This window comes from Lepidochelys olivacea, assembly GCF_965140295.1.
Source record: "Lepidochelys olivacea isolate rLepOli2 genome assembly, chromosome: 17".
NCBI lineage: Eukaryota > Metazoa > Chordata > Testudines > Cheloniidae > Lepidochelys > Lepidochelys olivacea.
Window position 1 is genome coordinate 2758535 of NC_140427.1, and position 16539 is coordinate 2775073.

The following is a 16539-nucleotide window of genomic DNA, read 5'->3' on the forward strand; positions in this document are numbered from 1 at the left end:
GTGTGGATTACAAAAATTATGAACTTGTATCTCTTGTGGGTATATTTATGCTTCCCCATCTCTTCTTAATCTGTTTTCCCAAGTTTTATTTTTCAAGTGTTTAAGGGGAAATCTGTCCATGACTACCCATTTATGTGTGTAGATGAGGTTTTTTGTTCAAAAGCAAAGTATTGCATTAGATTGTGCAGTTTGGTTGTTGTGTCAGGAACTTGCTGTTGGTAAATTTCCTTTTCATTTCCGAACATCTTATTTCAATATTTCTGTTCAAGTTAATGATAGGTGCAGGAAAAGGCAAATCCTGTCCCGAGCAAACAGCATGCATAACCAATCTGACTGGTGGCGGTCAGTGTGAAGAAATCTTTCCCCATGCAAGGGGGTGACAACAGACAACCAAACAAACCAGACAACCAAAACTACCGTCTCAATACCAAGGTAGGCTCTGTAGCTGCTGCACTTGTATTCCAAGGGGAGAACAGACCGTCACTCTGTTTTTTCACAGATCCGTTGGTCCGGTCTCACCCCAAAAATTCCCCTGCCTGCTGGAGCACAGTAAGGCCTCACAGAGCACATCCCTGTGGTGCAGAGGGAGGATGGAACCCTTCCACTGGGCCCACAACCCTACACTCATTCCCTGAACAGAATCACAAGAGTTCACTTTCTAGTTGATGGCTTTGGAATTGGGTCCGGATTTGCAGGGATAATGAGCATCCACAACCCTCACCGAGATCAGTGGGAGCTGCAGGCTGCCAGCATCTCTGCAATTCAGAGTCAAATCAACTAATTATAAATTCATAGCATTTATACAGCACTTTTCAATCTTGTAGTGAAAAATAGCTAGTCAGGCTTAGTAAAGGGGATTACTCATTGCATACAAAGCAATTTAAATTATTGTGTGTAATAAAGAGAATTTGTTTGTACTAAAGTTATTATGCTACAATGTTCCCTGAAAGCTAGTTAATGTTAAATTGGCAGGGATAGTGTCACTCCATCAATCAAGGACAGACTCAATTTTATAGTGGTTGAGAAACTCCTTTCTGCTGAGTAACACTACCTTTCCACTTTCTGAGAAAGATATTTGCCCACCAGCGACTGGAAGTTATTTATAGCACATGGGGTATGTATACTGAGTCAAATTGTGATGAGTCTTTAAAAGTTTGCGGGAATCTTGTGAAAAAATTTCTGCTGGTATGTTGCATGGTCAGTGGGGAAAGGGGAGATGACCCCTCAATTTTACAACTGGAGAATTTATTCTAAAACTGTTGTTTATTTTAACACAGTGTTTGTGAAAGGTATTAGAGCGACTGCCCCAGGTCCTGAAATCCATTGCCCCAAAGAAGGGGGCACAGTGGAGGCAGCAGCAGTACTGGCTTCATCTACTGTAGTACCCGGCTGCCTCAACCCTGGCTGGAAGGGGCCAGCTCTAGGGGTGAGTCTCTATGGGTGATTCAGGCCTTTGCCTTTCTGCGGGGACTAGCAGCAAAGGAGAAAATGAGTGCCCGGTGTGCTGATGACCATGTACTGGGAATTGGACGGAGACCCATTAAATGACATTTGGTCGCAGTGGGCCATGGAGGGAGCTAAACCAGCATACAAGAGATTTTCTTTCTTATTACCTAACTACTGAGCTGTTGAGCTCCCAAGGCTTCCCTTTCTTAAGAAATTATCCGCGACTGGTATTTGTGCCCTCAACATCAAACTCTTTGGGTTGTGGGAACATAATTTCCATGGCAACTCATTGTGACTTCCTAATGACCAGGAACAGACTCCTAAGAAATAATGATCCTGATTACATGCAAACATCCTTTAGGAATAAAAATGGAGGCAGACCAAAAGGAAGCAATGTAGTCATCCTCTCCCCCCCCCCATTAATGTGTTCAAAGCAGTAGGTTAGAATCAACATACATAAAGAACCATTTACGTTTTGAAAGGATCATTGTGTAAAATAACAATAAATATAGACGGAACTATGTGAACTAGAGTAACTGTTGCAATGCATAATGGCTAATCCCATCCCTTAACACAACGGCATATGTCTTGCTACAGATGATGCTTCTTAGGTGCACAAAGTAACCTCAGGATTTCTTCACCTGGAGTAAAATGAAAAGGATAGATGTAAATCACGGTCTGATGTAAGGCAAAGTGGGCTGAATTCACCCTGAGCTATGCCAAAGTGCATGTCCAAAATATTTTAGCAGGGAAGCAAACTACAAGGAACAGCTTTGGTGCTCATTTCCCCTTCAACCTCTCAGAGTTCACCCTCTGTCGTCATTCATGGCCAGAGCCACAAACTGGATTGGGCATGTGATCTTGTACTTGACTCTCCATGCTGCTCCTCCCACTAGGTTGAAATACCCCTGGTAGAAGTAATCTATGAAGGGGAAAGGGGAGGTGCAGGCATCTGGTCAGAATAATACTTTTGCAGTATTATTTTGCATCTGCTTTAACAGCAAAGAGAACCTGGACTTGGTCATTTTTAGTTTGTCTTAGTATCATCTTGTTTCATGTGGGCTGTCAAGGCTTAAAGAAGGAAACTATGGATCTTTGGTACCTATTGCATTCTGCATATGTTACAGAACAGCTAATGAAATGTTCTGTACCTCAAGCTAATTAACTCACATCCATGGTGTTTACTAATATTAGCTGCATTAATAATAATAATATTACTGGAACACCTTTCATCTAAAGATTTCAAAGTACTTTACAAACGTTAATAGAATAAGCCTCACAACACTGCTGTTAGGTAAGGAAGTAAGATTGTTTCCACTTCATATTCTATTACAGAGACACAAACAGATGAACAATTAGTGACTTTCTCAGTCACTCAGCAAGTCCATATCAGAGCCATGTGTCTTCTCTAGCCACTAGCCCATGCTGCCTTCCCTCCATTTTTATACTATGTTGTCTTCCTCTTAGCCCTGGTCTACACTAGGACTTTAGGTCGAATTTAGCAGCGTTAAATCGATTTAAACCTGCACCCGTCCACACAATGAAGCCCTTTATTTCGACTTAAAGGTCTCTTAAAATCGATTTCCTTACTCCACCCCTGACAAGTGGATTAGCGCTTAAATCGACGTTGCTGGCTCGAATTTGGGGTACTGTGGACACAATTCGATGGTATTGGCCTCCGGGAGCTATCCCAGAGTGCTCCATTCTGACCGCTCTGGACAGCACTCTCAACTCAGATGCACTGGCCAGGTAGACAGGAAAAGAACCGCGAACTTTTGAATCTCATTTCCTGTTTGGCCAGCGTGGCAAGCTGCAGGTGACCATGCAGAGCTCATCAGCACAGGTGACCATGATGGAGTCCCAGAATCGCAAAAGAGCTCCAGCATGGACCGAACGGGAGGTACGGGATCTGATCGCTGTTTGGGGAGAGGAATCCATGCTATCAGAACTCCGTTCCAGTTTTTGAAATGCCAAAACCTTTGTGAAAATCTCCCAGGGCATGAAGGACAGAGGCCATAACAGGGACCCGAAGCAATGCCGCGTGAAACTGAAGGAGCTGAGGCAAGCCTACCAGAAAACCAGAGAGGCGAACAGCCGCTCTGGGTCAGAGCCCCAAACATGCCGCTTCTATGATGAGCTGCATGCCATTTTAGGGGGTTCAGCCACCACTACCCCAGCCGTGTTGTTTGACTCCTTCAATGGAGATGGAGGCAATACGGAAGCAGGTTTGGGGGACGAAGAAGATGATGATGAGGAGGAGGTTGTAGATAGCTCACAGCAAGCAAGCGGAGAAACCGGTTTTCCCGACAGCCAGGAACTGTTTCTCACCCTAGACCTGGAGCCAGTACCCCCCGAACCCACCCAAGGCTGCCTCCTGGACCCAGCAGGCGGAGAAGGGACCTCTGGTGAGTGTACCTTTTAAAATACTATACATGGTTTAAAAGCAAGCATGTGAAAGGATTACTTTGCCCTGGCATTTGCGGTTCTCCTAGATGTAGTCCTAAAGCCTTTGCAAAAGGTTTCTGGGGAGGGCAGCCTTATTGCGTCCTTCATGGTAGGACACTTTACCACTCCAGGCCAGTAACACGTACTCAGGAATCATTGTAGAACAAAGCATTGCAGTGTATGTTTGCTGGCATTCAAACAACATCCGTTCTTTATCTCTCTGTGTTATCCTCAGGACAGTGAGATATAATTCATGGTCACCTGGTTGAAACAGAGTGCTTTTCTTCAGGGGACACTCAGAGGAGCCCATTCCTGCTGGGCTGTTTGCCTGTGGCTAAACAGAAATGTTCCCCACTGTTAGCCACAGGGAGGGGGGAAGGTTGAGGGGGTAGTCACGCGGTGGGAGGAGGCAAAATGCGACCTTGTAACGAAAGCACATGTGCTATGTATGTAATGTTAACAGCAAGGTTTACCCTGAAAGAGTGTAGCCACTGTTTTATAAAATGTGTCTTTTTAAATACCGCTGTCCCTTTTTTTTCTCCACCAGCTGCATGTGTTTCAATGATCACAGGATCTTCTCCTTCCCAGAGGCTAGTGAAGCTTAGAAAGAAAAAAAAACGCACTCGCGATGAAATGTTCTCCGAGCTCATGCTGTCCTCCCACACTGACAGAGCACAGACGAATGCGTGGAGGCAAATAATGTCAGAGTGCAGGAAAGCACAAAATGACCGGGAGGAGAGGTGGCAGGCTGAAGAGAGTAAGTGGCGGGCTGAAGAGAGTAAGTGGCGGGCTGAAGACAGGGCTGAAGCTCAAATGTGGCGGCAGCGTGATGAGAGGAGGCAGGATTCAATGCTGAGGCTGCTGCAGGACCAAACCAGTATGCTCCAGTGTATGGTTGAGCTGCAGCAAAGGCAGCTGGAGCACAGACTGCCACTGCTGCCCCTCTGTAACCAACCGCCCTCCTCCCCAAGTTCCATAGCCTCCACACCCAGACGCCCAAGAACGCGGTGGGGGGGCCTCCGGCCAACCAGCCACTCCACCACAGAGGATTGCCCAAAAAAAAGAAGGCTGTCATTCAATAAATTTTAAAGTTGTAAACTTTTAAAGTGCTGTGCTTAAAGGGATTGAAGGGAGGAGGGGCGGGTGGTTAGCTTACAGGGAAGTAGAGTGAACCAAGGGGCGGGGGGTTTCATCAAGGAGAAACAAACAGAACTTTCACACCGTAGCCTGGCCAGTCATGAAACTGGTTTTCAAAGCTTCTCTGATGCGTACCGCGCCCTCCTGTGCTCTTCTAACCGCCCTGGTGTCTGGCTGTGCGTAACCAGCAGCCAGGCGATTTGCCTCAACCTCCCACCCCGCCATAAACGTCTCCCCCTTACTCTCACAGATATTGTGGAGCACACAGCAAGCAGTAATAACAGTGGGAATATTGGTTTCGCTGAGGTCTAAGCGAGTCAGTAAACTGCGCCAGCGCGCCTTTAAACGTCCAAATGCACATTCTACCAGCATTCTGCACTTGCTCAGCCTGTAGTTGAACAGCTCCTGACTACTGTCCAGGCTGCCTGTGTACGGCTTCATGAGCCATGGCATTAAGGGGTAGGCTGGGTCCCCAAGGATACATATAGGCATTTCAACATCCCCAACAGTTATTTTCTGGTCTGGGAAGAAAGTCCCTTCCTGCAGCTTTTGAAACAGACCAGAGTTCCTGAAGATGCGAGCATCATGCACCTTTCCCGGCCATCCCACGTTGATGTTGGTGAAACGTCCCTTGTGATCCACCAGAGCTTGCAGCACTATCGAAAAGTACCCCTTGCGGTTTATGTACTCGGCGGCTTGGTGCTCCGGTGCCAAGATAGGGATATGGGTTCCGTCTATGGCCCCACAACAGTTAGGGAATCCCATTGCAGTAAAGCCATCCACTATGACCTGCACATTTCCCAGGGTCACTACCCTTGATATCAGCAGATCTTTGATTGCGTGGGCTACTTGCATCACAGCAGCCCCCACAGTAGATTTGCCCACTCCAAATTGATTCCCAACTGACCGGTAGCTGTCTGGCGTTGCAAGCTTCCACAGGGCTATCGCCACTCGCTTCTCAACTGTGAGGGCTGCTCTCATCTTGGTATTCATGCGCCTCAGGGCAGGGGAAAGCAAGTCACAAAGTTCCATGAAAGTGCCCTTACGCATGCGAAAGTTTCGCAGCCACTGGGAATCGTCCCAGACCTGCAACACTATGCGGTCCCACCAGTCTGTGCTTGTTTCCCGAGCCCAGAATCGGCGTTCCACAGCATGAACCTGCCCTATTAGCACCATGATGCATGCATTGTCAGGGCCCATGCTTTCAGAGAAATCTGTGTCCATGTCCTGATCACTCACGTGACCGCGCTGACGTCGCCTCCTCGCCCGGTATCGCTTTGCCAGGTTCTGGTGCTGCATATACTCCTGGATAATGCGTGTGGTGTTTAATGTGCTCCTAATTGCCAAAGTGAGCTGAGCGGCCTCCATGCTTGCCTTGGTATGGCGTCCGCACAGAAAAAAGGCGCGGAACGATTGTCTGCCGTTGCTCTGACAGATGGAGGGGCGACTGACGACACGGCTTTCAGGGTTGGCTTCAGGGAGCTAAAATCAACAATGTGGGTGTCTTTACATCAAGGAGTATTTCAGGCAGGACTTCACGGAGGGTTCCAATAAGAAATGGTGCACCTAAGTTATCGTTCTTATTGGAACAAGGAGGTTAGCCTGGCCTCTGATTGATACATGGCTAGATTTACCTCGCTGCACCTTCTCTGTGAGTGACTGCAGTGTGACCTAGAGGAATGAGTCCCCTAGACAGGGGAGGAGGCAAATGAGTACAAAACAAATCTGGTCTATTTCTTGTTTTGACCCACTCCATATATCTTTTACATCTTTGGCTGGCAGCAGACGGTGCAGAAGGACTGCATGCCATCCACATCTCATGGCTGCTCGGCAGAAGATGGTACAGTACGACTGCTAGCCATCCTCATCTCTTGCCTGCCTGGCAGAAGATGGTACAATACGACTACTAGCAATCCTCATCTCTTGCCTGCCTGGCAGAAGATGGTACAGTACGACTGCTAGCAGTCCGTATCGCCTGCCCGCTCACCATAAGACGGTTCAATAGGACTGACTGCAGGACTAAAGAGAATGACCTGGTCAAGTCACTCCAAATTTAGTCCCTGCGCCCATGTCTGCCCAGGCGCTCCCAGCTGACATGGCCAGGAGCACCTCGGACACGACGAGGACGACTACCAATCGTATTGCACCGTCTGCTGCCAGAAGGCAATGGGTTGCTGCTACTGTGCAGCAAAGCCGTACCGCTTCTGCCAGCACCCAGGAGACATGGGGTGACGGTTACCTGAGCGGGCTCCATGCTTGCAGTGGTATGGCGTCTGCACAGGTAACTCAGGAAAAAAGGCGCGAAATGATTGTCTGCCCTTGCTTTCACAGAGGGAGGGAGGGAACGGGGGCCTGACGATACGTACCCAGAACCACCCACGACAATGTTTTAGCCCCATCAGAGTGCTCCATTGTGACTGCTCTGGACAGCACTCTCAGATGCCCGATTGTTTGCCATTGCTCTGACGCCGGGAGGGGTGCTTACAGGGTTGGCTTCAGGGAGCTAAAATCAACAAAGTGGGTGTCTTTACATCAAGGAGTATTTCAGGCAGGACTTCACGGAGGGTTCCAATAAGAAATGGTGCACCTAAGTTATTGTCCTTATTGGAACAAGAAGGTTAGCCTGGCCTCTGATTGATACATGGCTAGTTTTACCTCGCTGCACCTTCTCTGTAAGTGACTGCAGTGTGATCTAGAAGAATGAGTCCCCTAGACAGGGGAGAGGGGGGGAAGCAAATGAGTACAAAACAAATCTGGTCTATTTCTTGTTTTGATCCACTCCATCTATCTTTTACATCTTTGGCTGGCAGCAGACGGTGCAGAAGGACTGCATGCCATCCACATCTCATGGCTGCTCGGCAGAAGATGGTACAGTACGACTGCTAGCAGTCCGTATCGCCTGCCCGCTCACCATAAGACGGTTCAATAGGACTGACTGCAGGACTAAAGAGAATGACCTGCTCAAGTCACTCCAAATTTAGTCCCTGCGCCCATGTCTGCCCAGGCGCTCCTGATCGACCTCACAGAGGCGACCAGGAGCACCTCGGACATGATGATGACGGCTACCAGTCGTACTGTACCGTCTGCTGCCACAAGGCAAGGGGTTGCTGCTACTGTGTAGCAATGCCGTACTGCGTCTGCCAGCACCCAGGAGACATAGGGTGACGGTTACCTGAGCGGGCTCCATGCTTGCTGTGGTATGGCGTCTGCACAGGTAACTCAGGAAAAAAGGTGCGAAATGATTGTCTGCCCTTGCTTTCACGGGGGGAGGGAGGGAACGGGGGCCTGACGATATGTACCCAGAACCACCCGCGACAATGTTTTAGCCCCATCAGGCATTGGGATCTCAACCCAGAATTCCAATGGGCAGCGGAGACTGCGGGAACTGTGGGATAGCTACCCACAGTGCAACGCTCCGGAAGTCTGCTGCAGTTTCCACGATATGCATCTGAGGAAGTGAGCTGTAGCTCACGAAAGCTTATGCTCTAATAAATTGGTTAGTCTCTAAGGTGCCACAAGTCCTCCTTTTCTTTTTGCGAATACAGACTAACACGGCTGCTACTCTGAAACAGCTCCGGAAGTCGACGCTTGCCTCGGTACTGTGGAAGCGCTCCGCCGAGTTAATGCACTTAATGCACTTAGAGCATTTTCTGTGGGGACACACACACTCGAATATATAAAACCGATTTCTAAAAAACCGACTTCTATAAATTCGACCTAATTTCGTAGTGTAGGCATACCCTTAGCAGCACCTTTAAGTACACTGATTAAAACTGGCAAAGGAGAAGAAAGGGTCCCTTAAGCATCTGATAATGAACAGCACAAAGCATCATTAAATCCTCCCATGCTCTTCTCTTTTGGCAACACTGCCTCCCACTTATTCCTGTTAAGAGAATAAAACACCCTAAAGTGGAACTCAGCAGGAGGGGCTTTCATTCGAAAACCCATTTACACAAGACTGCCTATTTACAAATCATTGACTCAGATACTTACAGAGCTGTTTCACCTGGTGTTTGTTTTGTCTTTTTGAAGCACTAAAAATAAACACAAACAACACAATCTTGTCATTATTGTATTTCTGAATGAAAGGCTTTTACTAAGTATATTCATAACTTATATTAGTACTGCTCCTTTCATCCCACCTGGCCCCAAATGGAATATACAGGAATCACTTCACCTCCCACTGCTATGCAACCACCTCTGGGGATGGGTTGTAACAGTTCTCAGAACAGTATACAGCAACACTACACAACAGTATCGGACAGAAAACTGCAGAAAATGCACCATAATTGATCAAACTGAAAAGCAGACAGGACAACACCAGTACTTTGGTGAAAAATGCCAGGGGTGGAAAGGTTTCAGAGTAACAGCCGTGTTAGTCTGTATTCGCAAAAAGAAAAGGAGTACTTGTGGCACCTTAGAGACTAACCAATTTATTTGAGCATGAGCTTTCGTGAGCTACAGCTCACTTCATCGGATGCATGCCGTGGAAACTGCAGCATTTATACTTTATTTATACACAGAGAATATGAAAAAATACCTCCTCCCACCCCACTGTCCTGCTGGTAATAGCTTATCTAAAGTGATCATCAGGTGGGCAGTTTGGATGAGCTATTACCAGCAGGAGAGTGAGTTTCTGTGTGTGTTGGGGGGGGAGGGGGGGGAGAAGACCTGGATCTGTGCTGGAAATGGCCCACCTTGATTATCGTGCACATTCTGGGGAGAGTGGTCGCTTTGGATGGGCTGTAACCAGCAGGAGAGTGAGTTTGTGTGTGTATGGGGGTGGGGGGGTGAGAAAACCTGAATTTGTGCTGGAAATGGCCCACCTTGATTATCATGCACATTGTAGGGAGAGTGGTCACTTTGGATAAGCTATTACCAGCAGGAGAGTGAGTTTGTGTGTGTGAAAAGAAAAGGAATACTTGTGGCACCTTAGAGACTAATCAATTTATTTGAGCATAAGCTTTCGTGAGCTACAGCTCAAGTGAGCTGTAGCTCACGAAAGCTTATGCTCAAATAAGTTGGTTAGTCTCTAAGGTGCCACAAGTACTCCTTTTCTTTTTGCGAATACAGACTAACACGGCTGTTACTCTGAGATTTGTGTGTGTGGTTTTTGGAAGGGGGGGGTGAGAAAACCTGGATTTGTGCTGGAAATGGCCCACCTTGATTATCATACACATTGTAAGGAGAGTAATCACTTTAGATAAGCTATTACCAGCAGGAGAGTAGGGTGGGAGGAGGTATTGTTTCATGGTCTCTGTGTGAATATAATGTCTTCTGCAGTTTCCACAGTATGCATCCGATGAAGTGAGCTGTAGCTCACAAAAGCTTATGCTCAAACAAATTGGTTAGTCTCTAAGGTGCCACAAGTACTCCTTTTGTTTTACTTCAGAGTCTCCCATCTAGTAACCCAGCCTGGCCTTGCCATAGCGTGCAAGCATTACTAGGACCAGGACTAGACTGTAATTCATGTAGGCTATCCCTGATAAACAGGAAGGAGGATGACCATTCAGAGTTTGTCATTTCTGTATATGGCAAATTACAATATCTTCTCTCACAACAATATACACCTATGTGCACCACCACATTAGCGAGACTCGTGTGTTATATGACCTGTATATACCACCTTTCTGGGTCTATTTCTAAGTCCAAGACAATAGAAGTGTTGTGTTAAGCCTCACCTCCCCTCACTCAGAAAATAACGCTGAGATTAAACAAAGCTTTTTCTTAACAGCAGCTGTGCTGACTCATTATGATGGTTTCTGATTCATTGATGCTTTTGTTACCTTAAATATTTTTTCTCTTCGAGCCACAATTCCAAAAATTACAGTGAGTAAAACCACCACGGTGGCAGCAATAATGGCCTCCAAGGGAAAAACTGGTTTTCTATCTGTTGGAAGGAGGAAAAAAACACCCATTTGGATACTGGACAGATTGATACACTTCTATAAAGCAAATCATTTTAGAGATGTCCAAAAAAGAGCAGGTGGTTTCTTCCTGTCCCTGTCTACACAGTGACCTGAACTGTGCTAAAAACAGAGGTCAAAAACTGTTGTAATGCATGGGATATTCATGTGGTTCTGACATTCAAAAAGAAAGACGCAAACAACAAACAGCCAGACATTTTTACTGGACTAACTGGAAATATTAATTGGTGGCCACTCCAGCAGGTTCTCCGGCTAGGCCATCAGGCCATGGACACAGAGTAAGATGTGCAGTAGTGTTTCCTGACATCTCCAGTACAACTGTTTTTATGATGGTTCTAGGGATAGGAAAGAATGGCTTGTGGGCAGCCCTGCAGCCAGAAAACCATGTATTTATTAGAATGAGAGGTGGGAAACTGCAGCCCTAAGATAGTTGTAGATTATTAGGAAAACATATGCAACAGATCCCTACTGTGGCACCTTTGTATTCTGTAAATTGATGCAATTAAAATGTATCCTCTTATTTGTGTGTCAACAACCCAATTAAGGGATGGGGGAAAATTACTGATTTCTTTCTAAACAGGGCATAGCTTCTTGCTTTTGAAACAAACGTCTCAACAGCTATTAAGCAGAGAATCTTCACATTGTTTTACATCCTTTAAAAAAACAAAAACAACTAGCCTTCCTGGGAGAGGCCAGTAGTCTGAGCAGAAGCCAAAGTTAGTACTCCTGGATTTTGTTCTCAATTCTGATTTTGTCTTTGCCACTGCCTTGTGCTGGGCAAGACCCTGCGCCTCGTTCTACCTCATTTTCCCCATTTGTAAAATGCGAACAAGAATATCCCCCTTCAAAGGTGAGCTTTGTGGCTTAATTAACATTTATCAAGCCACCTGAGATCCTCGATTGCATCATGCTGTCTATGCACAAATTATAATTATTATACTTCATCCAGTTTTACGGCCAATCAGCATGTGAGCTTTGTGTCAGCCTATTTCTAGCTGTTGCTCCACCTGGCCCTGGCCCCAACCTGCTATTCAAAGCACTGATGTGTCATTGCCCTACTTACTTCAAATAAAATGTCCTGTTTACAACCACCCCTGCTCTAATTTCTACTGAATTCCACTGAGGGAAAAGAACAAGTTATTATATATTGTTTCCATTACAGTCGTGCCAGATTTCTCCACTCGTCATCGGGCTAATTGTGCTGGGCACTGTGCAAACATGAAAGAAGAGACAGTGTCTGCCCCAAAGCGCTTATAATCTAGTGCCCTGATGCTGCAAATGGATCCACGCTCCTGTGGCTGAACTGAGCCTCACTGACTTAAACAGGGCTCTTCACTGGCACAGGGATTTGCCAGTATGGACTGCACTGCAGTATTGGGGCCTGTGTAAAGTATAACCTTTTGCTCAGGGCAACTAATAACTGCTGGGATTCAAGTTGGCCAATGTGCATGAATTTAAAGAAGGGATTGGAATTATTTGAAAATTTTAATGCACACATCTGGCTTCAGGAGATCAGAAGGTGAGATGCAGCCCCTTCAGATTACACACTCCAAATACTTTTAAATAACTGGTGGAACAGGAAAAGCAGTCAGGTGCATAAGCCAAGCTATTGTTTCTATGCACTTAGATGCACACTCATTAGTGTTACCTTCAACTGTCAGGTGGAACTCCTTTTTCATCCCTCCAAGAACAGATTTAGCCTCACAAGTGTATGTTCCATTGTCAGATTTTTCTACTTTCTTGATAGTCAGCTGGAAGATCTCACTAGTATGGTATATCTGATAGCGATCTTTCTTCAGGGTCAGGGTGCTGTTGTCTTTATACCAAACCATTTCAGCTTGAGGGTTGGAATTCACATTGCAAGTCAGCTTCACATCATTCTTTTCTTCTACTGGAGGAGGGTCTTCCCCAGTTAGGAGAGGGGGAACTGTTCACAATAACCAGTTATTTTAATTACAAAGTTACCAGAACCACAAACACCTACTTACTATTTAAGGGAAAAGGAGTTCCCTGTAAACATTTCTGATGCATGCACAAATAACAATGATGATGAATAGCAGTTATGTAACCCTTCACAGCACTACTTGAGCAAACTGGGCAGTCATCATTAGAAACAGTAATTTCCAGACATAATTTTAAAAGGGAGTCCTGACTACTTTTCAAAACACCAATATAAAACAGTTCGCTGCTACAGCTTTTAGCAGTCTTTCCTACGAGCTGTACTAGTGTTACATTTCATTCTGTCATAACATCGAATATTACAGTGAGAAATCTAAACTGGATGCATTGTAGGATCAGAATTTAGCTTATTTAATAGCTTTCCCATGCACTGCTAAACACTGCTGGAACGTGATACATTTGGAGCAGAGGAAGTGGGGCTGGACAGAGCAGGAGAGAGAACAGACACCACCAAGGAAGGGGGCGAGATTGATCACATGACATCTTCCATCTGGAGGCACAGTTGGCCACCTTTATGTCTTCAAAGCTTCAGGCATCACCTTTCAGCTCTTTCACTGAATAAAAGCTTGGTTTTTACAGCATAATAACTAATGCCTATTAACCATCATGCTGCAAAATCCTAGTGGAGTCAAGGGGCAGGTAGTTTTTGACATGATGTAGCTAGGCGAGATCAATCCTATGTCTCCCACCCATGGCTAAGCTCACCTAGCTACATCCCGATAAAAGCTGAAGTGCAGTATGTCTCCTAGGGTTTGACAGTGGGAAGGCTAACACACGTCAGTTATCCTTTTTTTATTTATTTTTTATTTTTTATATTTTTTGCAGTGAAGACATAGCCAAAGGCACTCACTGCTCCTGGTTCAGGGCATAGGCCACTCACCAGCAGGTGTCTGGAGTTTAGGTGCATCAGGAGGATTTTATATATTCCTCTAGCATCGCACAGTGGCCACTGCAGCAGAGAGGATACCAGAGGAGACAGGTCTTTTTTGTGCTCTGATTCTTTTGTTCCCCTCTCTTTTCAAGCCGGAGTCTAGGTGGAGGAGGCAACAATGTCTAGTCAATCTACTTCTTAATCAAGGGTCTCATCCAGCTCCCACTGAAGAAAACTGAAAGGCCCCGCATTGATTTAAATGAAAGTCGGATCAGGCTTGAAGGTTTTGTTTACGCTAGGGAAAAGGTGTATTTTGAACACATTAGCGAACACCTAACATCAGCTAACACTTTTTCCTAGAAAAGACAAGGCAAAAGAATATAGAACAGTTGGGCATGGACTTCACCTAGTGAGCAGCCCCCGGGTGTGCTAAACCCACTGATCTCACACTGCCATAGCTATTTTGCATAATCAGCCCTCCCATTAACTCACACTGGACATCCAGAGTCACCGAGATCTGAACAGACTCGTTCCGCACCAGCTTGCAGGTAAAGCTGACTCCATTGTCGGTCTTAGAGACTGGAAGGATGCAGATGTTAGTGGTATTCATTTTATTGCCATCTTTCGTGTTCACAGTCCCACTGTCTCGGTACCAGCGTAATTCCTCCGCCCTGCTGCTGTTATGTACAGTACACCACAGAGACTCTTCACGGCCAGGCTTTGTGGCTAGTATTTGGTTATCAGAACAATTGTTTATAGCCAGCTCCACACCTGGGAAGGGAAATGGACATGGTGGGTTTCACAATCTGTACCTTTTGCACAGGCCAGGACAATATGAATAATTACCAGGCCGCTCTGACAATGCCCAGGCCCCGGAAAGCAGGTTAAGAATGGAGTTGTCAGACTTAAATCTAATAACCACCGTTTCTAAAGCAGCTTCTCAAACTGCAGCAACAATTGTTCAGGCACAACTTGTGTTTTATTTATTTAGATTTACAAAAAAGACACAAAGGTACCTGCCCTAAGCTGTCAGTCTTCTAAAATTGCAAGCAAACGCAGGGCCCTGACGCTGCAGCTGACTGCATGGGTGTAGGAACCTAGGCTGTGAAGAAAAACCCTACCAGCCACCACCATATATAGCAGTGATGTATTAGCCCCTCCAGCAAAAGGAAACAATAAAGACAAATACTTCACCCTCCCTGAAATACTATGTGTGCTCAGTTTTCACAGCCAGGCTTTTATGCACTCAATTTTTCATGCTCATGTTTTTATGTGCTCATTTTTTTGATTGTCTCAAGTTGCATTTGTGAGTATAACTGGGTAGTTAGATCACCAGCTACATCTGCACTGGCTTCAGTAGAGTTTTGCTGTTCAAGGACTGCAGAATCAGATTCTAAGCTTGGAGCCTTAGGACATTTTCACTGGGAAAAATAATCCCTGTGGGAGATAAGTTGTCATTATCTCCGAAACTCAAGACTCTAGTTCCCGTTATGTCTTAATTAACTGAAAAAGTCAGTTGAAAATGCAAAGGCAATTGCACTCTTGGGGCACAAAAATAACCTGAGACCATGATTCTCTTGTTTGGTACTCCTAGATAGCAAAAGCATTCAGACTTTTCGTTTTTCACGTATTGTGCAAATAATGGAGTCCTCTGATTTTTGTACTCTTTGAGTTCACCAGTCTCATTTAGTGTGAATGACACTTTTTAAAATGGTGAAGTCTCTTCATTCTCTCTGGTTGCTCACGACGCTGTATTGAGCAGATCAGTTCTTTCTATGTGTAGCCTATTTAGGACCGATTACTACAATATAGGAAATGTAGGATCCAGCTGTAGCACATCGCCCTGGACACTACCCAGTGACAGGTGTCAAGCAGAGCATCAGGAGATATTAAGAAGCTCAGACAAATAAGCTGCAGCTTTTCTTTGCTGCTTACCTGTGACTAGACATGGAAAAAGTAAAACTGCAAGGACAGGTACTCCATAAGGGGTGGGTAGGCGGCTCTTCTGGGCCATCTCTGATATACTCAGGTGGGATCTGTTGGATAGAGAGTCATAGTTCTGTGAATACTGCAAGCATGGGATAATTATACATTGCTATCACACATTCCGAATAAAGCCCTCCCAGAAAGGCCCTTCACAGGCATTGATGGGCAGGCGGGGCCCTGAGGAGGAAGTTGTATTAGTTTCTTGTTGGTTGTACTCCACAAGCAACTGGCCCTTAAATCGTTAGCCCCTTCCTCAGAAATAATTTTTTTCCTAGCAATGCTAAGTTACTTCTGTGGCAGAGGTCCTTTCTCTTGGGATATCTAACCCTGCTGCTTACCTTGGGGAGAGTCTGTGAAGAGGCTTCTCCTGTTCAGAAATGCACAACACTTTCCCCATCTCATTTATAAGGGTTGAACTGTAATGTTTTTATTGTAGTTCAGTGTCAAGTGAGTCAGATAAACTGGGGTCAAGGTCTTGTTCCTTCACTGAATTTCTGAGTACACAAAACACCAGTTAGAAAATAAGGACTCTTCCTGCACTGCTCACTGTTTTATGGGATTAGCTGAGGCAATGAGTAACTAACAGGAAAGTTCCTGGGTCAGCCATTGCTGATTTCAACCAAAAATAAGGCATGTTTCCTTCTCAGCTTTCCTCATGTTGTTGGGGCCTGCATTCATTCAAGCCACTGGGAGCTTTGTTCCAGACCTCAACAACTGGGGCAGGAGCCCATCCCATTCTTTCCCTTTCTCCCACCACGGAGCCATTTG

General features: G+C 45.7%; 1 protein-coding gene across 1 annotated transcript; it reads right to left on the reverse strand.

Moving 5' to 3' along the window:
* Positions 1–1280: 1280 nt before the first annotated feature.
* TMIGD1 (transmembrane and immunoglobulin domain containing 1) lies at positions 1281–16227 on the reverse strand. Its single transcript, XM_084650815.1, has 7 exons — positions 16110–16227; positions 15721–15821; positions 14278–14556; positions 12604–12882; positions 10815–10918; positions 9022–9062; positions 1281–2087 (listed from the first exon to the last, which is right to left on the reverse strand). Exons 1-7 carry the CDS (start codon positions 16166–16168, stop codon positions 2084–2086), a joined length of 867 nt encoding a protein of 288 aa, XP_084506941.1. The 5' UTR covers positions 16169–16227; the 3' UTR covers positions 1281–2083.
* Positions 16228–16539: the final 312 nt, after the last annotated feature.

What these genes read in the sequence shown, in the direction of transcription:
- TMIGD1 (XM_084650815.1), bottom strand. Translation starts at nt 16,168, where the DNA reads ATGGGGAAAGTGTTGTGCATTTCTGAACAGGAGAAGCCTCTTCACAGA. An exon ending in TTTTCCATGTCTAGTCACAG is followed by an intron (nt 14,557 to 15,720) that starts GTAAGCAGCAAA and finishes TTCCCTTCCCAG; the next exon opens with GTGTGGAGCTGGCTATAAAC. An exon ending in GGTGACTCTGGATGTCCAGT is followed by an intron (nt 12,883 to 14,277) that starts GTGAGTTAATGG and finishes TATTGTGAACAG; the next exon opens with TTCCCCCTCTCCTAACTGGG.